We start from the raw sequence: 21,406 nt of genomic DNA, 5'->3' as shown, positions 1-21,406 counted from the left end.
GTCAGCAACACCACTGCTTTGCAATGGGTTGAGAATGCTGGTAGTCTCCCCGCAGTTCTGGAGGCCTCACCGCGCACACCGCGGCCCCCGTGCCTCCCTCCCTCACCTCCGCTCCTGTGGACTTGTTACCCTCAGCAGCAACGCCCCCGCCACGCTAAGCAGGGTGCGTTATGACAGACGACATTGGCTTTGTGATAATTAGCTGACCCCCTACCCTCCTCCTCTAGCAAGACGGAACGACCCTTAACTTCGACGGGACGACCCTTAGCCACAACGGTACGATCCCTAGTGCAAGACAGTAAGTACGACCCTTGGGTATACCTGCCTTTGAGTTGACCTGTGAGTGTCAACTCAAAGGGTGGTGCCGGTGTGATTAGGCGGTCGTACAATTCAACCTGTCTATTATCAGTACGAAAATCTATCGACTCCACATAAAAGTTTCATTTATGTTTCAAATAACTTTCATCTCCGCACAAATGTACATTTTTTGTTGAAAAAAAAAATGTAAATATACGTATTATGTTAAAACAGAACTGAATTACCTTTAGTGCGAACTGGAAGGATTCAATGCAACATCGAGGGGTATATAATAATGGGTTGAATTACAATGGATCCCACGTTCATTATGTAAAAAGATTACAGGTTATCTTGGATACAGAGGAACGACCATTTGGAGCTGTCGTAAACCAGACTGAATCATCAATGTAGAAAGAGGCTTTGAGGGCCCGCCCGCCCCGGCCCCCAAACCCACTCAGTCTAAGTGCCATTGTCAAGAAAAATTCAATGACTAAGTTGCTTTCTCTCTGCTTTCCTCTACCGCCCAAGAGAAGGCTTGAGGGAGCTTGAGAAATAACGTGATGAAGCCATGAGGATTGAGGAGAGATCTTGGTCTTCCTAATTCATAGACGGAATAACAGAAATCACTTTCATCACTGGGATTGGAATGCTTAGGCAAACACACACATCTCACTCCATGTAAAAGAAGCATCTCCAGACCCTCTTCTCAAGTGGTTAACATCTATTCATACGGGGCCACTACCACTGCGAATAGGCTTAGAATGTATGGCATTCATGAATTTTACTATGACAACAATCGCGCTACCTAGGGGCGTATCTTGGGGAAATAGCGCTTGTGGCAAGCACTGAAATTGCGCCCCTGAATTGATTACAAATGTACACACAGTGGATGTATATAAAAATATATACAGTGTAATTATAAACTGTTGAAGAGTTAGGCCAAATCTAAATTCATATAAACGCTTAAAGACTTAAAGACTTATTTGATCAAAATTGTTACGTAGAAGCGGTAATACAACTGATAGTAGCCAAATATTACTATAGTTGAAAAGTAGGCGAGTTTATTTATTTATCTCAAAACCAAACCATTAAGAATGTTAATTGGGTAGCCCAGGGCACCTGCCCTACCTGCCATACCCACAGGATGGGTAGCAGTGCTCAATAAAACAGCCGCTCTTGCGATTAGCGTTGCTGACCATGGCGCATTTACGGGGCCGTCAGGGGGTCGAGCGCGCATAAGGTTCGAATCCTGGTCGCAGGAGCCGGTCCGCAGTCGACCTAGCTATTCATCCTTAGAGGCTGGGCAATAAACTGGTTACCTGAATCAGGCTAGGGTATATATATATATATATATATATATATATATATATATATATATATATATATATATATATATATATATATATATATATATCCCTGGGGATAGGGGAGAAAGAATACTTCCCACGTATTCCCTGCGTGTCGTAGAAGGCGACTAAAAGGGAAGGTAGCGGGGGGCTGGAAATCCTCCCCACTCGTTTTCCTTTTCTTTTTTTTCCAAAAGAAGGAACAGAAAAGGGGGTCAGGTGAGGATATTCCCTCAAAGGCCCAGTCCTCTGTTCTTAACGCTACCTCGCTATCGCGGAAAATGGCGAATAGTATGTGATATATATATATATATATATATATATATATATATATATATATATATATATATATATATATATATATATATATCATTTGATCTTGATTGGGGCATTTGGTTACCCGTTCCGTCTCAGCCAGCACAAATACGAATTAATATATATATCAAGTAACGAACGGGACATGTCATTCAGCTAACGACAATGCTGGAGTGAGGCTTAACGAGAGAGTCAAATGGAATATACCAACGTGATGACAACATGTGGGTCATTACAACACCAGGGGTACCACAACAGCAGAGGTCACTTCAACACCTGGCTCACTACAATATCTGGGTCACTTCATCATGAGTCATCACAACACCTTGAGTCACCACAACACCTGGGTCGCAACAACACTTGTTGAGTCACTACAAAAAAAAAAAAACCTGGGTTACCACAACAGCAGGGTCACTAACAACACCTGGGTCACTACAACATTCGGATTATCATAACATATAGGTCACCATAGCATATGGGTCACTACAACATCTTGGCCACCACAGTTCCTTGGTCACCAAAACACTCGGTGTCACTACAGTTCCTAGTTTCACCACACGACACAATCCACCACAGTTCCTAGGTTCACCACACGACACAATCCACCACAGTTCCTAGGTTCACCACACAACACAATCCACCACAGTTCCTAGGTTCACCACACTACACAATCCACCACAGTTCCTAGGTTCACCACACTACACAATCCACCACAGTTCCTAGTTTCACCACACTACACAATCCACCACAGTTCCTAGGTTCACCACACGACACAATCCACCACAGTTCCTAGGTTCACCACACTACACAATCCACCACAGTTCCTAGGTTCACCACACTACACAATCCACCACAGTTCCTAGGTTCACCACACTACACAATCCACCACAGTTCCCAGGTTCACCACACTACACAATCCACCACAGTTCCCAGGTTCACCACACTACACAATCCACCACAGTTCCCAGGTTCACCACACTACACAATCCACCACAGTTCCCAGGTTCACCACACTACACAATCCACCACAGTTCCTAGGTTCACCACACTACACAATCCACCACAGTTCCTAGGTTCACCACAAAACCTTGTTCACCACAGCACCTAGTTCACCAACGAAGCTAATGCACCACACCAGTCACCACATTTACCTGCATCACCACAGCAACTGGGTCAACACACGCACAAGACGGGCCAGCAAAGAAATAAGAACGGTGGCCATAGACCTGTCCCCGTCCGACCTTCATACCCTTGTGTGGGACCTGTTACTACCGCGCCCTCCCTCCCTCTCCCTCCGTCTCTCTCTCTCTCTCTCTCTCTCTCTCTCTCTCTCTCTCTCTCTCTCTCTCTCTCTGCCCAGCACCACCTCCCCACACCTCCCTGCTGATCACACAGCCTCTTGACTCTGCCTCCATCCGTGTGCTGGGGGATGGCGGAGTCAGCAGGACACTCGCGGCGAGGGTAGATCAGCAAGGAGGGTGACCACAAGGCTGGGTGTTGGGTGCCCTTCCGTTTGACTGACGGAGGTGCGCTTCCAACACGACGAGCGCAACAATGGACGGATTAATACAGGAGTAATCTTAAGGGGAACTGGCGACAGTTTAACGACTTCTGGGTACGAAGGTAAAGGCCCTTGAGCACAACGGCACGACCCATGACCACGACGGTTCGACCTTTGAGTACGACTCCACGAATCCCTGGGCCGGGCTGTGGTGTGTCAAGGTGCTAATTAACCACTTTTGTCATATGTAATGTACAACTGCTTCTCATGGCTCGTTTTATTGTCTTTTCATGATTTCTGACAGCAGTGAATATTCGAGGAATATTCCTTGCTGCTGGTGTTCGAAAAACAGAAGCTCAATTCGAGGTAATGGTCTGTATTCTTAAAGTACAAAATACCTTTTTTCTTTTTAGGTTAATTCAAGAATATGTATTCTGTGTGTGTGTGTGTGTGTGTGTGTGTGTGTGTGTGTGTGTGTGTGTGTGTGTGTGTGCAAAATAAACTCTGTTTTGATTCTTGTCTGAGTTCGCAACCGTTAAAATAAACTTAGACTTTATCTCTTTCGTCTCTGCATCGGAGGGGGGGCAGTGGCGCTCCACTGACCGGCTTAAAACATCACTTGCTCCGAAAGCTTAGCCAAGCTTTCAGCTAAAGCTTATCCCAGTTTGCTCCAACACTACGGCCAAGTTTGCAACTAAAGCTTATCCCAGTTTGCTCCAACACTATGGCCAAGTTTGCAACTACAGTTTATCCTAGTTTGCTCCAACACTATGGCCAAGTTTGCAACTAAAGCTTATCCTAGTTTGCTCCAACACTATGGCCAAGTTTGCAACTAAAGCTTATCCCAGTTTGCTCCAACACTATGGCCAAGTTTGAAACTAAAGCTTATCCCAGTTTGCTCCAACACTATGGCCAAGTTTGCAACTAAAGCTTATCCCAGGTTGCTCCAACACTATGGCCAAGTTTGAAACTAAAGCTTATCCCAGTTTGCTCCAACACTATGGCCAAGTTTGCAACTAAAGCTTATCCCAGGTTGCTCCAACACTATGGCCAAGTTTGAAACTAAAGCTTATCCCAGTTTGCTCCAACACTATGGCCAAGTTTGCAACTAAAGCTTATCCCAGGTTGCTCCAACACTATGGCCAAGTTTGAAACTAAAGCTTATCCCAGTTTGCTCCAACACTATAAGCAATTCTGCACATAAATTCTAACCAGCTTTGCACCTAAACCTTGACAAAGATTTACAATTAAACTTTGAAAAGAAATTCCACATAAATTCTAACCAAGTTTGTGTCTCTAACTTTCACTAAGTTTGTGCCTACTCTCCCCACGACCACACTACTCTCCCCCACGTCCACTACTCTTCGACTCACTACTCTCCCACGACCACACTACTCTCGCCACTACCCCCTACTCTCCCCCGACCCCAGCTACTCACACTACTCTCCCCACGACCACACTACTCTCCCCACGACCCACACTACTCTCCCCACGACCACACTACTCTCCCCACGACCACACTACTCTCCCCACCGGACCACACTACTCTCCCCACGACCACACTACTCTCCCCACGACCACACTACTCTCCCCGCATCTACTCTCACGACATACTACCTTCCCCACGCCTCACTCTCTTCCCACGACCACACTACTCCTCCCCACGACCACACTACTCTCCCCACGACCACACTACTCTCCCCACGACCACACTACTCTCCCCACGACCACACTACTCTCCCCACGACCACACTACTCTCCCCACGACCACACTACTCTCCCCACGACCACACTACTCTCCCCACGACCACACTACTCTCCCCACGACCACACTACTCTCCCCACGACCACACTACTCTCCCCACGACCACACTACTCTCCCCACGACCACACTACTCTCCCACGACCACACTACTCTCCCCACGACCACACTACTCTCCCCACGACCACACTACTCTCCCCACGACCACACTACTCTCCCCACGACCACACTACTCTCCCCACGACCACACTACTCTCCCCACGACCACACTACTCTCCCCACGACCACACTACTCTCCCCACGACCACACTACTCTCCCCACGACCACACTACTCTCCCCACGACCACACTACTCTCCCCACGACCACACTACTCTCCCCACGACCACACTACTCTCCCCACGACCACAATACTCTCCCCACGACCACACTACTCTCCCCACGACCACACTACTCTTCCCCACGACCACGCTACTCTCCCCACGACCACACTACTCTCACCACGACCACACTACTCTCCCCACGACCACACTACTCTCCCCACGACCACACTACTCTCCCCATGACCACACTACTCTCCCCACGACCACACTACTCTCCCCACGACCACACTACTCTCCCCATGACCACGCTACTCTCCCCACGACCACACTTCTCTCCCCACGACCACACTACTCTCCCAACGACCACACTACTCTTCCCCACGACCACACTACTCTTCCCCACGACCACACTACTCTCCCCACGACCACACTACTCTCCCCACGACCACACTACTCTCCCCACGACCACAATACTCTTCCCACGACCACACTACTCTCCCCACGACCACACTACTCTCCCCACGACCACACAACTCTCCCCACGACCACACTACTCTCCCCACGACCACACTACTCTCCCCACGACCACACTACTCTCCCCACGACCACAATACTCTTCCCACGACCACACTACTCTTCCCTACGACCACGCTACTCTCCCCACGACCACAATACTCTCCCCACGACCACACTACTCTCCCCACGACCACACTACTCTTCCCCACGACCACGCTACTCTCCCCACGACCACACTACTCTCACCACGACCACACTACTCTCCCCACGACCACACTACTCTCCCCACGACCACACTACTCTCCCCATGACCACACTACTCTCCCCACGACCACACTACTCTCCCCATGACCACACTACTCTCCCCACGACCACACTACTCTCCCCACGACCACACTACTCTCCCAACGACCACACTACTCTTCCCCACGACCACACTACTCTTCCCCACGACCACACTACTCTCCCCACGACCACACTACTCTCCCCATGACCACTTTACTCTTCCCGACAACCTCTCCAGTCTCCCCACGACCAACATATTCTTCGTACAGCCATCTTCTCCCCACGACTGTTCACGTACGACCCTCTCCCTACCTCTCATGACCTATGCTTCCCTCCCTCGCTGGGGCGCCGCCCGGCCTCTGAGAGGTTCTGACCTCCACAGCACCTGGAGGTCAAGTGGCACTTGTGTCTGAGGATCTGCCGGGCTGAGCTGCCATAACCCAGGAGCTAAACAAACTCGAGAAGGATTTTGGTTTTAAAAAGTTTTTCTCTCGAGAAGGATCTTCGTGTCTCATCTTTATCTCAAATGAGATTTTCTTTTTTTTTTTTTCATCACGTTTTCTTTATCCCGAGAGCGATTTCATACGTTTTTTTCTCAGGAGGTATTTTCTTTTTGACGTTTTTCTCGAGATATTTTATTTTTCACGTTTTTCTCAAGAGATATTTTATCTTTCACGTTTTTTCTCAGGAGGTATTTTATTTTTCACGTTTTTCTCAAGAGATATTTTATTTTTCACGTTTTTCTCAAGAGATATTTTATTTTTCACGTTTTTCTCAAGAGATATTTTATTTTTCACGTTTTTCTCAAGAGATATTTTATCTTTCACGTTTTTTCTCAGGAGGTATTTTCTTTTTGACGTTTTTCTCGAGATATTTTATTTTTCACGTTTTTCTCAAGAGATATTTTATCTTTCACGTTTTTCTCAAGATATTTTATCTTTCACGTTTTTCTCAAGATATTTCATTTTTCGCGTTTTTCTCAAGATATCTTATTTTTCACGTTTTTCTCAAGATATTTTATTTTTCACGTTTTTCTCGAGATATTTTCTCTTTCACGTTTTTCTCGAAATATCTAATTTTTCACGTTTTTCTCAAGATATTTCATTTTTCACGTTTTTCTCAAGATATTTTATCATTCACGTTTTTCTCAAGATATTTTATTTTTCACGTTTTTCTCAAGATATTTCATTTTTCACGTTTTTCTCAAGATATTTCATTTTTCACGTTTTTCTCAAGATATTTTATCATTCACGTTTTTCTCAAGATATTTTATTTTTCACGTTTTTCTCAAGATATTTTATCTTTCACGTTTTTCTCAGGAGGTATTTTCTTTTTCACGTTTTTCTCGAGATATTTTATTTTTCACGTTTTTCTCAAGAGATATTTTATCTTTCACGTTTTTCTCAAGATATTTTATTTTTCACGTTTTCCTCAAGATATTTTATTTTTCGCGTTTTTCTCAAGAGATATTTTATCTTTCACGTTTTTGTCGAGATATTTTATCTTTCACGTTTTTCTCAAGATACGTTATCTTTCGCCTTTTTCTCGAAATATCTAATGTTTCACGTTTTTCTGTAGAGAGATCTTATCTTTTTCACGTTTTTCACGAGACATTTCATTTTTCACGTCTTTCTCGCGTTTTTATTTTTTCTCGTTTTTCTTAAGAAAGACTTTGTTTTACACGTTATTTTCAGACGGGATTTTTGCGTTCCGCGTTTTTCTCGGACGGGATTGTTTTTTTCACGTTTTTACTCCAGGAAAAAGAAAGAAAGAAAAAAAAGGCCCATGGATTCATTTTTGCAGCCCTAGGTATCCTTGTGAGTGGCGACGTGGGAGAGTACGCCCTGCCCATAACAGAGAGGGAAGGAATGACTGTGTGTGAGAGCGAAAATGCGGCCTTTCTTCCCCATGTCCCTTGGCGCTACCTCGCTAACGTTTGTAACGGCGATATCAAGTACGACATACAATAATAAACCTTATGCTACCCCCGCCCTTCTTGCACAAACGAACCATCGCCCAGGACAACCGCCAAGATGCCCAACCCACAACACAGACGCCAATACAGCCAAGATCAGACCACAGACTCTCGAGACTGAGTGAGCCACAGACCACCTGTTACTGAGACAACTGGCCACCCAGACCACAAGCTCTCGAGACTGAGTGAGCCACAGACCACCTGTTACTGAGACAACTGGCCACCCAGACCACAGGCTCTCTAGCCTGAGTGATACACAGACCACCTGTTACTGAGACAACTGGCCACTCAGACCACAGACTCTCGAGCCTGAGTGAGCCACAGACCACCTGTTACTGAGACAACTGGCCACTCAGACCACAGGCTCTCGAGACTGAGTGAGCCACAGACCACCTGTTACTGAGACAACTGGCCACCCAGACCACAGACTCTCGAGACTGAGTGAGCCACAGACCACCTGTTACTGAGACAACTGGCCACTCAGACCACAGGCTCTCGAGACTGAGTGAGCCACAGACCACCTGTTACTGAGACAACTGGCCACTCAGACCACAGGCTCTCGAGACTGAGTGAGCCACAGACCACCTGTTACTGAGACAACTGGCCACCCAGACCACAGGCTCTCTAGCCTGAGTGATACACAGACCACCTGTTACTGAGACAACTGGCCACTCAGACCACAGACTCTCGAGCCTGAGTGAGCCACAGACCACCTGTTACTGAGACAACTGGCCACCCAGACCACAGACTCTCGAGACTGAGTGAGCCACAGACCACCTGTTACTGAGACAACTGGCCACCCAGACCACAGACTCTCGAGACTGAGTGAGCCACAGACCACCTGTTACTGAGACAACTGGCCACCCAGACCACAGACTCTCGAGACTGAGTGAGCCACAGACCACCTGTTACTGAGACAACTGGCCACCCAGACCACAGACTCTCGAGACTGAGTGAGCCACAGACCACCTGTTACTCAGACAACTGGCCACTCAGACCACAGGCTCTCGAGACTGAGTGAGCCACAGACCACCTGTTACTGAGACAACTGGCCACCCAGACCACAGCCTCGAGCCTGAGTGATACACAGACCACCTGTTACTGAGACAACTGGCCACCCAGACCACAGGCTCTCGAGACTGAGTGAGACACAGACCACCTGTTACTGAGACAACTGGCCACCCAGACCACAGGCTCTCGAGACTGAGTGAGCCACAGACCACCTGTTACTGAGACAACTGGCCACCCAGACCACAGACTCTCTAGCCTGAGTGAGCCACAGACCACCTGTCACTGAGACAACTGGCCACTCAGACCACTGACTCTCAAGCCTGAGTGAGCCACAGACCACCTGTTACTCAGACAACTGGCCACCCAGACCATAGACTCTCGAGACTGAGTGAGCCACAGACCACCCGTTACTGAGACAACTGGCCACCCAGACCACAGACTCTCGAGACTGAGCCACAGACCACCTGTTACTGAGACAACTGGCCACTCAGACCACAGGCTCTCGAGACTGAGTGAGCCACAGACCACCTGTCACTGAGACAACTGGCCACTCAGACCACAGACTCTCGAGACTGAGTGAGCCACAGACCACCTGTTACTCAGACAACTGACCACCCAGACCACAGACTCTCGAGACTGAGTGAGCCACAGACCACCCGTTACTGAGACAACTGGCCACCCAGACCACAGACTCTCGAGCCTGAGTGAGCCACAGACCACCCGTTACTGAGACAACTGGCCACCCAGACCACAGACTCTCGAACCTGAGTGAGCCACAGACCACCTGTTACTGAGACAACTGGCCACCCACACCTAGACTCCCATCAGAGATAAACCCTACGAAGAAACAGACACATAAAAAAAATAAATTTCTTTGGAAAAAAAAATGTTTTCTCTAAAAAAGAAAATTGAAAATGGATGTTTCTAAACTGCCTTCCGCTGCAGATGGAATGACCAACACTTAAGTTAATGGTCGTTGGGTTAAACTACCACTACATGTCGTTACGTTGAACACTATCTACATCCATTTGTGTAAATAAGTACTTCCAAACGATGAAGAAAATCATCAGTAGAAATGCCTGCTCAGGAATGATGCACGATGACAAAGAATTTTGTCTTCCCTCCTCAAACGAGTTAGAACCTCCTCACTAGTCTGTCTTCCCTCCTCAAACGAGTTAGAACCTCCTCACTAGTCTGTCTTCCCTCCTCAAACGAGTTAGAACCTCCTCACCAGTCTGTCTTCCCTCCACAAACGAGTTAGAACCTCCTCACCAGTCTGTCAATGTGCATAAATGAATAAATAGATAACTATAAACAAATATATATCTAAAAACTAACTAAATAAACAGTTTCCTGGAATCAGGTGGTCATTAGGCTAAATTTCTTTTTTTTTTTTTTTTTTTTGAAACAGCTGAGGTAGTAGCGGATATTTATAGAAAATGGGAGGTCATGCTCGTGAACTAATCATAAATGAGGTTAAGATTAAGGGGTGAGGGGTCGGGCTGGATATTTCCACAGACACACACAGACACACACACACACACACACACATAAACACACACACACACACACACACACACACACACACACACACATAAACACACACACACACACACACAGACACACACACAGACACACACACACACACACTACTGTATTACTGTATGTATTCATCACTGACCCACCTTGACCCCCTGCAACACACACACACACACACACACACACTGGACAGGCCCATGAATCAGGTATGTATAACTCGGTACGTCAAGATGGCTGATATACAGGGACGTGGAGAGAGTTAATAGTATGGACAACACATTAAGTGATGAATACATACAGTAATACAGTAGTGTGTGTGTGTGTGTGTGTGTGTGTGTGTGTGTGTGTGTGTGTGTGTTGCAGGGGGTCAAGGTGGGTCAGTGATGAATACATACAGTAATACAGTAGTGTGTGTGTGTGTGTGTGTGTGTGTGTGTGTGTGTGTGTGTGTGTGTGTGTGTGTTGCAGGGGGTCAAGGTGGGTCAGTGATGAATACATACAGTAATACAGTAGTGTGTGTGTGTGTGTGTGTGTGTGTGTGTGTGTGTGTGTTGCAGGGGGTCAAGGTGGGTCAGTGATGAATACATACAGTAATACAGTAGTGTGTGTGTGTGTGTGTGTGTGTGTGTGTGTGTGTGTTGCAGGGGGTCAGGGTGGGTCAGGGCGCTGCCGGCCCGTTCGAGTTGGCCGAGGGCCAAGCCCTCGGTCCAGTGCCGCAGTCTGACCTGACCCAAGCTGCGGCGGTGAGGACGAGTCCATCTGGTATCGATGTTGGTTGGCATCTTAGGATGATGTTGGGATCTTAGGATGATGTTGGTTGGAATCTTAGGATGATGTTGGTTGGAATCATAGGATGATGTTGGTTGGAATCTTAGGATGATGTTGGTTGGAATCTTAGGATGATGTTGGTTGGAATCTTAGGATGATGATGGTTGGAATCTTAGGATGATGTTGGTTGGAATCATAGGATGATGTTGGTTGGAATCTTAGGATGATGATGGTTGGAATCTTAGGATGATGTTGGTTGGAATCTTAGGATGATGTTGGTTGGAATCTTAGGATGATGTTGGTTGGAATCTTAGGATGATGTTGGTTGGAATCATAGGATGATGTTGGTTGGAATCTTAGGATGATGATGGTTGGAATCTTAGGATGATGTTGGTTGGAATCTTAGGATGATGTTGGTTGGAATCATAGGATGATGTTGGTTGGAATCTTAGGATGATGATGGTTGGAATCTTAGGATGATGTTGGTTGGAATCTTAGGATGATGTTGGTTGGAATCTTAGGATGATGTTGGTTGGAATCTTAGGATGATGTTGGTTGGAATCTTAGGATGATGATGGTTGGAATCTTAGGATGATGTTGGTTGAGATCTTAGGATGATGATGGTTGGAATCTTAGGATGATGTTGGTTGGAATCTTAGGATGATGTTGGTTGGAATCTTAGGATGATGTTGGTTGGAATCTTAGGATGATGATGGTTGAGATCTTAGGATGATGTTGGTTGGAATCTTAGGATGATGTTGGTTGGAATCTTAGGATGATGTTGGTTGGAATCTTAGGATGATGATGGTTGAGATCTTAGGATGATGTTGGTTGGAATCTTAGGATGATGATGGTTGAGATCTTAGGATGATGTTGGTTGGCATCTTAGGATGATGTTGGTTGGCATCTTAGGATGATATTGGTTGAGATCTTAGGATGATGTTGGTTGGCATCTTAGGATGATGATGGTTGAGATCTTAGGATGATGTTGGTTGGCATCTTAGGATGATGTTGGTTGGAATCTTAGGATGATGTTGGTTGGCATCTTAGGATGATGATGGTTGAGATCTTAGGATGATATTGGTTGGCATCTTAGGATGATGATGGTTGAGATCTTAGGATGATATTGGTTGGAATCTTAGGATGATGTTGGTTGGCATCTTAGGATGATGTTGGTTGGAATCTTAGGATGATGTTGGTTGGCATCTTAGGATGATGTTGGTTGAGATCTTAGGATGATGTTGGTTGGAATCTTAGGATGATGTTGGTTGGAATCTTAGGATGATGTTGGTTGGCATCTAAAAAGCTGATGTTGCGTAAAGGCATAGAGAGAGAGAGAGAGAGAGAGAGAGAGAGAGAGAGAGAGAGAGAGAGAGAGAGAGAGAGAGAGAGAGAGAGAGAGACGCCTGGCGGCAACATCCTAGGTTGGATCTTACGCTGGCGTGTGCAATCCTACAGTGATGTTTAGACGTGTCACATCTCAACCAGATGGATGGAGTCCATACAGTGATGTTACGTAGACCGCGTCAGCAGTGATGTTCGGGGCTGACTCTTTTAAGACGATGTTCGGGGTTGAAGATCGAAGATCGCATGAGATGTTGGGAGAGCATCACCCATGTTAGTGAACACTGTATTATGGCGATCTGGGAGGAAACCTGACGATGATTTGTGACATCTTGGGCAATATCGTCGTGTGTGTGTGTGTGTGTGTGTGTGTGTGTGTGTGTGTGTGTGTGTGTGTGAGAGAGAGAGAGAGAGAGAGAGAGAGAGAGAGAGAGAGAGAGAGAGAGAGAGAGAGAGAGAGAGAGAGAGTGTGTGTGTGTGTGTGTGTGTGTGTGTGTGAGAGAGAGTGTGTGTGTGTGTGTGTGTGTGTGTGTGTGTGTGTGTGTGTCTGTGTGTGTGTGTGTGTGTACAGAATGAAATGCTCGATTTGTGCAGATTTCTCTGAACACATGGACGATCTTGTACACCAAATGGAATCACCAGTTCCAAGAAGTCTTGAACACACCAAAGACCTTCTACTTAAAGGGACCAGCGTTTAGTGACCCTGGTTGCCGAGGCCTACGAAAATAATAATTCTCCACCACCCCGCCTCCAGATGACCCAGCCTGACCTAGAAAAAATAAGCCCTCTGCGCTACTACATCATCGCCTTCTACAGTAGCTTCTCCAGCGACGCCAACGCTCTCCCATCTGCGCTCATTAATCGACCGTGACAAACACCTCATTCCTTACCTCATCCTCATACAGAAACTCCCGTCTCACGCCTCTCTCCATCACCACCACCACTCCCTCATCACTCTAACCTCATCCCGAACCAGCAGTCTAAGCGTCTCGCCCCTGAGAGCACCCCGCTCCCTGACGACCATCCAATGAGCACTCGTAATTACTTCATTACGTTACGATCCTTGGTTATGACAGGTACGACCCTTAGGCACAACATCATGAGCCTTTAGAACAACAGTTCGACCCCTTCAACGCGGTGGTTAGACCCTTTGAGTGTATGAAAGGGTTCGACCCTTGGGTAGGATGAGAGAGCCTTTGCTCTGATCTTTAAGAGGAAGGACAGGGCTCAGAGTGGGTCAGTAAGGTTCTGTACATAGTGGGTCAGCAGAGCTCAGAGTGGGTCAGTAAGGTTCTGTACATGGTGGGTCAGCAGAGCTCAGAGTGGGTCAGTAAGGTTCTGTACATAGTGGGTCAGCGGAGCTCAGAGTGGGTCAGTAAGGTTCTGTACATAGTGGGTCAGCAGAGCTCAGAGTGGGTCAGTAAGGATCAGGGTGGGTCAGTGAGGTTCAGAGTGGGTCAGTAAGGATCAGGGTGGGTCAGTGAGGTTCAGAGTGGGTCAGGATGAGCTTGGAAAATGGCTTACATTTCCTGGGCCAGTCGCTGTACGTTGAGGCGCGTCAAAGGGCCAGTAACGAAGGATCCTTATGTGTTTAACTTCTTTCGTGATGACGGAGAGTGAGAGAGGGGATACGAAAATAGCAATACCATCGCAGACCTTTATAAGGTAAGTTCAGAGGGAATGCAACACTGGGCGACTGATACAAGTGGTGCAGGATTATATAAGAGGACGAGATGAGGCTGGTAGGGTTCTCCCCCGTGGCGCTGGTGTTAGGTGCAGATGAGTAAGGTTTTCCATGAGTGAAATGCGAGGATGGCGGATCTCGTGGAGCTTCTGTAGAAAAGAACGTTGCCGAATTCCTGCGTAGGTGGGAGGTTGCTGTTTATGCTTTGTGCTGCACGAAGAGTGACCGAAGGGCCCATAGTTCAAGTTCCTTCAGGATACTTGCGTTCGTGACGCCCCACGGCAGTCTTGCTGAAGGAGCAGAGGACAGGATACTTGGTTAGGACTTGCTTCTTTAGGACGTTGTGAGCGATGAGCCAGAAACTACATGGTGGTACGCTTCCAGGCGAAGAGTGCGTCTCGGTGTGTCCTGGGCTGACAAATTGCGCTGATGCCCGAGTATATAAACATAAGGCAAGATAAACCAGCCACGCCGACAGTGTTAATTGTGCAGACGTGGCCACAAAGTCCATTACGGTCAGCCCCTGATGGAATACAGGACCTCCCCTTAGTGTAGTTCAGTGTCATCTTCCTGTCTGGATCCTTTGACCTATGGCCTGAAAGGCTACATGGAAGTTAATGTCACTTGCATAATGATCTACTTTACACAAGACCAAGTGGCCCAGTGCCGGCGGTCAGTGATTTCACCATGACGCAGGCCAGGTTATGTGTGTGTGTGTGTGTGTGTGTGTGTGTGTGTGTGTGTGTGTGTGGTGACGATGGGAAATGTTGCTAAAAGTCCAAGAGGGTCAGATTAAGTCAATAAGGGTTACGTCAGGTCAAGATGGCCGGGTTAATCACATGAATAACTTTATAAATACGGAATCTGTGCTTGGCATACGGGAAATTCTCTGAAGTTGACAATGAGAAATATATGTACAACAATCATACATATATGTTTACCTACGACGGTCAAACACCAACCCTATATCATCAACAATAATACAACTCTCTTCTCTTCTCTGCTCCAACTATCACTTCGATTATAAAGATAAATCACTTATCTTTTTTTTTCCCCTTTAATCTATGTAATTACTCCTCCAGTCGACTAGAATGTATACACTCCGGGGTACGAAAAGGCTTGTGAGACGCACACGCAGCGTCAGGGGGGGGTCAGTTGCCGTGGTTAAGTGGGTCATAAACACGAAGATCCGCGTGACCTACATGTGTGTGTAGACGCCCCGAGTCACACCGCCGCCCGTAAGACCCCCACGTCACCTACAACTGCCCCTCACCGCCCTAAGCCTTACTGGAGGAGGCCTGACTCACACCGCCGCCTGTTAAGACCCCCACGTCACTTCCAATTATCCTCACCTCCCCCTAGTCTTGCTGGAGGAGGCCTGACTCACACCGCCGCCCGTTAAGACCCCCACGTCACTTCCAATTATCCTCACCTCCCCCTAGCCTTGCTGGAGGAGGCCTGACTCGCTTAGCCTCGCAAGTTCAGTCGAGAAGAGAGGAGGTTTATAGTTCGTAAACACTAGAGTTTACGCGCGTCCCTCGTACCAACCAGCTGGCATGGGTGCCACCGTGAGGAGAGGGTGGGAGGGGACTGGCACACGACAAAGGCCAGGGAGAACGGTTATATGCACAAGCGTTACGCCCCGGGGTGGATGAATTATGTTCAATTACGTAAACCATCGGCTGAATAAAGTAGAAAGTTCGAGGGCAGAGAAAACGTGCCTCCGCTGAGGTGAAAATGTCGACGGAGGGAGGGGAGACTAAAGGAGTCTCTCTCGCCGCGCTGATATGCCATTTACCTGGTGACTATATCGCCCCCGGATGATACCACGGCTTTACGAGGGTGTACTGGTGTGAGACCAGCCTTGAATTAAGCCATAACCCTAAAAGGAAGAGACGTCGAGGATTTGGTGCAATATACTTGCCTCCACCAACTCCTATACATGTGCCCCTCACCCACACTCTCACTGACCGTATACCTGGACTATAGTATAAATATTCCAAAACAGAAACAAAAATAACTCCCCATCCCACTCTTCGTGCGCTGCTGATTGGATGAGTATGTGTACATCCAGTGTCATTACTAATTCGAACTCTACTACACTCGTGGAGCCACATCCACGAACTTCATAATTTGCTATGTTTCTTCCATTCATCCAACACACATGCTATCAAATCACTTCTCAACATTTCTTTAACAAGTTTCTTACTTAATACCCTGTTGTGGCCACTAGTTGATATCATATGGTTCAACAAGTTAAAGGTTGTGATTGTGAAGTGATTTTACAGTATGAGAGCATTGGATGGAATAGACAATAGCGCAGAAAACTTGTAAAATATGAAGGTCGAAAGATTTTTAGAGATGGGACCCCACGAGTGGAGAACTTCCTCTCCGTCCAGTATTCATCTGTCTATAATTACCTAAGGACCAATTTCTAGAAAAGAATCCTGGTGTTACCAAAGTCCTCTTTCTAATGGCTCCTGCAGAATCAAAATTGCGCTACTTCCAGTGGCAGGGAAATGTAGATTCCTTTGGAAAAGTTCTTTGACGAGACTATACTTCCAGTGGTACAGACTCGTCCAAAGGGAGACTTTTCACTCGCGGTGTAACCTCCAGCAGGCGGAGTTCGAGAAACACCCCCACCAGGTAATCATGCACACGTCAACACGTACTAAATGAGACAATTACATCAGCACCACGGCTACTCTCTCTCTCTCTCTCTCTCTCTCTCTCTCTCTCTCTCTCTCTCTCTCTCTCTCTCTCTCTCTCTCTCTCCAAAGAGATCTGTGAGGCGTCACCCAGCTGACGTGGCCTGGATCACACCCAGCAGTATGAAGAGACTACTGCAGCAGCAGCGGGACAAGGGGCGCCTTTCTATCAACACACAAACAGCACCGACCATTGCCATGGCCCCTTCGTCAGTCGTGAACTAAGCGTTGCCAAGAAATCTCGAGGTCCTTACCAAAACCACACAACACCTGGCGTAGTCGAACATCAGCCTAGTCGCATGGTACACTCCCTCGTTTCCCCTGCGTCACTCACGTCTTCCAGTAAGGAGGAGGACGAGGAGGAGGAGGAGGAGGAGGAGGCAGCTCTCAACCTATCAGCAATCACTTCGCCACCATTTGCCAGACGCTACACACCTCCCTTTGTCACCACCTGCAGCCCAACCCCGTCACTTCCTGTGTCTGCAGAAGCATGTGAAGTCGCCAGGTTACAGAGTCGTCTCCAGGGTAAAGCAGTACAAGGGTTTCTCACTGAAGGATCCAAACCTACTCTACTCCATCGTAATGCCTCCCTCCGTTAGTACAAAATGCCTCGCTGATGGAAACGTTCGCCAGTACCAGAGTCGACCAACCCACAGTCTCTCACTGAGAGTGTTTCTGACCACAGAGCCACACTACCGGTGTTTCTGATCACAGAGCCACACTACCAGTGTTTCTGATCACAGAGCCACACTACCGGTCTTTCTGATCACAGAGCCACACTATTGGTGTTTCTGATCACAGAGCCACACTACCGGTGTTTCTGATCACAGAGCCACTACCGGTGTTTCTGATCACAGAGCCACACTGCCGGTGTTTCTGATCACAGAGCCACACTACCGGTGTTTCTGACCACAGAGCCACACTGCCGGTGTTTCTGATCACAGAGCCACTACCGGTGTTTCTGATCACAGAGCCAGCCACACTACCGGTGTTTCTGATCACAGAGCCACACTACCGGTGTTTCTGATCACAGAGCCACACTACCGGTGTTTCTGATCACATAGCCACACTACCGGTGTTTCTGATCACAGAGCCACCATCAGTGTTTCTGACCACAGAGCCACACTACCGGTGTTTCTGATCACAGAGTCACACTACCGGTGTTTCTGATCACAGAGCCACACTACCGGTGTTTCTGATCACAGAGTCACACTACCGGTGTTTCTGATCACAGAGTCACACTACCGGTGTTTCTGATCACAGAGCCACACTACCGGTGTTTCTGATCACAGAGCCACACTACCGGTGTTTCTGATCACAGAGCCACACTACCAGTGTTTCTGACGATAAAGCCATACTACCGGTGTTTCTGATCACAGAGCCACCATCAGTGTTTCTGATCACAGAGCCACACTACCGGTGTTTCTGATCACAGAGCCATACTACCGGTGTTTCTGATCACAGAGCCACACTACCGGTGTTTCTGATCACAGAGCCACACTACCGGTGTTTCTGATCACAGAGCCACTGTTATCCAGAGACGCAAGGCCTCTGCCTCTCTCACATCCGTCGACTTCAACAGAAGCACTTGACCACCACATCAGTATCCACAAAGCCGTGAACCCTGGGCCGCTCCCGAGTTCCATTCCATGACTTGCAAGAAGCAAGCGCGCCCTCAGGATGTCGGTCTGGGAGAAGGAAGGAAGGAAGGAAGGAAGGAAGGAAGGAAGGAGGAGGAGGAGGAGGAGGAGGAGGAGGAGGGCCCATTTCCATATCCCCCCCAACCTCCCACCACCTACCTACCTTCCAGACCCCCTGCACCTGTGGCGGCGTCCCAGGGGGGATAAAGAGATGCCATGATGGATGGATGCGGTGCACCTACTGGAATGGGACGGATGGAAAGTGCGTCGACTCCTCTCACTGGTGTCACTGTTGACAACAACAGTTCTCTCGACTACGTTGGCCTCTCTTGCCAGCCGCTAGAGCTGGACCGCTGCCAACCAAGTTTGCAGTCAGGCACATTAGCTTCGCTTCCAGCTCTGTCCCTCCTTCCCTTACTGTTATATTAGTGGGTGATTAGAGGGAGGAAGAGAAAGGAAGGACTTGGACAGGGGAAGATGAGGATGCAGTGAGGGGTGTGTATGCAGTGGTCTTGACTGTTGGTTTAGGAAGGAAACTGGCTAGGGTAAGAATTGTTTATTGCGTACGTCGATGGATGAGAAGACCTCCTCTCAAGTGGGGCACTGAGGCTCTGAGGGAACCATGTGTGCTACGTGCTAACGCTAGTGTCCAGGTGTTGGAGACGTCTATTGTATGCTTCTCAGTCTAGTCCTGAAACTCCATGTACCACCACTGTGTCTGTTCGTTGGACTGGATGCTCATACACAGACAAGGAACACTAACCAGCCACTCGTCCTCTAAGACAAAAAAAAAAACCCAGCCACCTTCAACACTGTTCAGTGGGTGGCGCCACGGAGGGAGACATTCTACCATAGAGAAACACAATTACGAGAGGGAAGGTATTCCTCCAACCCAGGATGGTCAGCTGGAGCGACATGCAACCTGCCAGGCGGTAATCCAGACGTTCACCCCTTCCCTTCCCCTGCTCAGGACACAGGACAAGGACAACCAGTCCTGACCTCCTGGATCCAGTGGACCACATAGAACCGACTGCCTCCCAAGGCCGCAAGGAGTTGGTCATACGAAGCTGCGGGAGCGTAAATGGGGCGCAGTGTCCTGCTACGAAGGGTTACTGACCTTCTGCACAGACAAGTGTGTGACAACTAGACGTAAAAAGAAAGAACAATAAAAGAACTGAACACTGGAACATTTGACGCACTTTTGGTGTTTGCTGACTCACTGCATTTACGACTTGACGCTTTAACTGCTTCAAACGTAAGTATCTCGGAAACCAATAAGGATTCACGGGTGTGGATATATGACAAATAAAGGTTCATGTTAGCTTCACGAATGACCGATGAATCTTGGTGCATTTAGTGAGGGTATCTTCATATTTCGTTACCTGGTTGGCCAACTGTTGGGACAAACGAGGATGTAAACTATCCACGTAACTCCTACGTGTCGTACGAAAAGTCAGCTAATTGGGGCGGTGTGGGTGGCTCTGGAAATCCTCCCTCCCTTTCTCTCTCTCTCTCTCCACCCCCCCCCCCCTAAAAAAAAGAAGGAACAGAAGAAACAACCAAGCAAGGACTTTCTCCTGGAAGGCTCATGCCTGAGGTGTCTGAATGTTCGTGGACGTAAGCAGGACGAGAAGAAGGGAAGAGACACTTGCTATAAGTTTGATGAGAGAGAAACGTGGATGTTCTGGCTCTGAGGGAGACTTAAGTTTAAAGGGGAAGTGGGTTTGAGAATGCAACGGACCTCTAAAGTCTGGGGTGAGTGTGTGTGTGTATGTGAGAGCAAAGGGAAGGGGGAATGGCGCTTCTGATGACGGAGGTGTGTGACTGTGTTGAGCCCGGTGAGTGTGTGTATGTGAGCGTAAATGGAAGGGGGAATGGCGCTTCTGATGACGGAGGTGTGTGACTGTGTTGAGCCCGTGAGTTAAGGAGGTCGAGGGTGATGTGAGCGAGAATGAAAGAGAAGAATACGAGTGAGGGGTGACTGTCAATGCTTTTTAGGCACCTGTTAACGAGAGGACTTAAAGAGAGGCGTGCATTGCTTTTTGTTTGGAGGAAATGAGAGAGAGTGTTTCGGCAATTTTGATGCAGAAGATCGGATCCTATTGGTATGGGATCTGAAGGCATGAGGGTATGATATGGGAGGTATTAGGTTCCCAGTGTAAATGAAAAGGATGAATCACCTGTCTCGCTGTTTTCTGGGAGGGGGCGGGGGAATGGTGAATGGAAATACCTGGGTTGAGAATAACAAAATAGAAAATGTATATAAAAGTTGTACGCGAGTGAGTCGCGGTTGGCGGAGGTCTCCACCACAGAGAACAGCTGAGCCGCTTTACTGAGGCCGGACGCTAAGCGCTTTGAACTGTGAGTCTATCAGCTCCTTCCAACCTGGTTAT

The 21,406-nt window shown here is 47.8% G+C and overlaps 1 protein-coding gene across 5 annotated transcripts in view; it reads right to left on the bottom strand.

Annotated features, from left to right (window-relative positions):
- Window positions 1–21,406, bottom strand: part of LOC139759067 (uncharacterized) — a 184,043-nt gene that overhangs the window by 94,666 nt on the left and 67,971 nt on the right. The window contains exon 1 of one of the 5 annotated variants that reach the window (XM_071680999.1): window positions 3,110–3,253. The exons of the other annotated variants lie outside the window; for them this stretch is intronic. Coding sequence (XP_071537100.1) covers window positions 3,110–3,205 — 96 coding nt within the window. The 5' untranslated portion in view covers window positions 3,206–3,253. Of the gene's footprint in view, window positions 1–3,109; window positions 3,254–21,406 lie in introns of those variants that run through there. 5 annotated transcript variants of the gene reach the window in all.

The sequence above is a fragment of the Panulirus ornatus genome, chromosome 32, assembly GCF_036320965.1.
Source record: "Panulirus ornatus isolate Po-2019 chromosome 32, ASM3632096v1, whole genome shotgun sequence".
Lineage (NCBI taxonomy): Eukaryota > Metazoa > Arthropoda > Malacostraca > Decapoda > Palinuridae > Panulirus > Panulirus ornatus.
The sequence above is the reverse complement of the archived record's forward strand: the minus strand, read 5'-3'. Positions and strand labels throughout refer to the sequence as shown.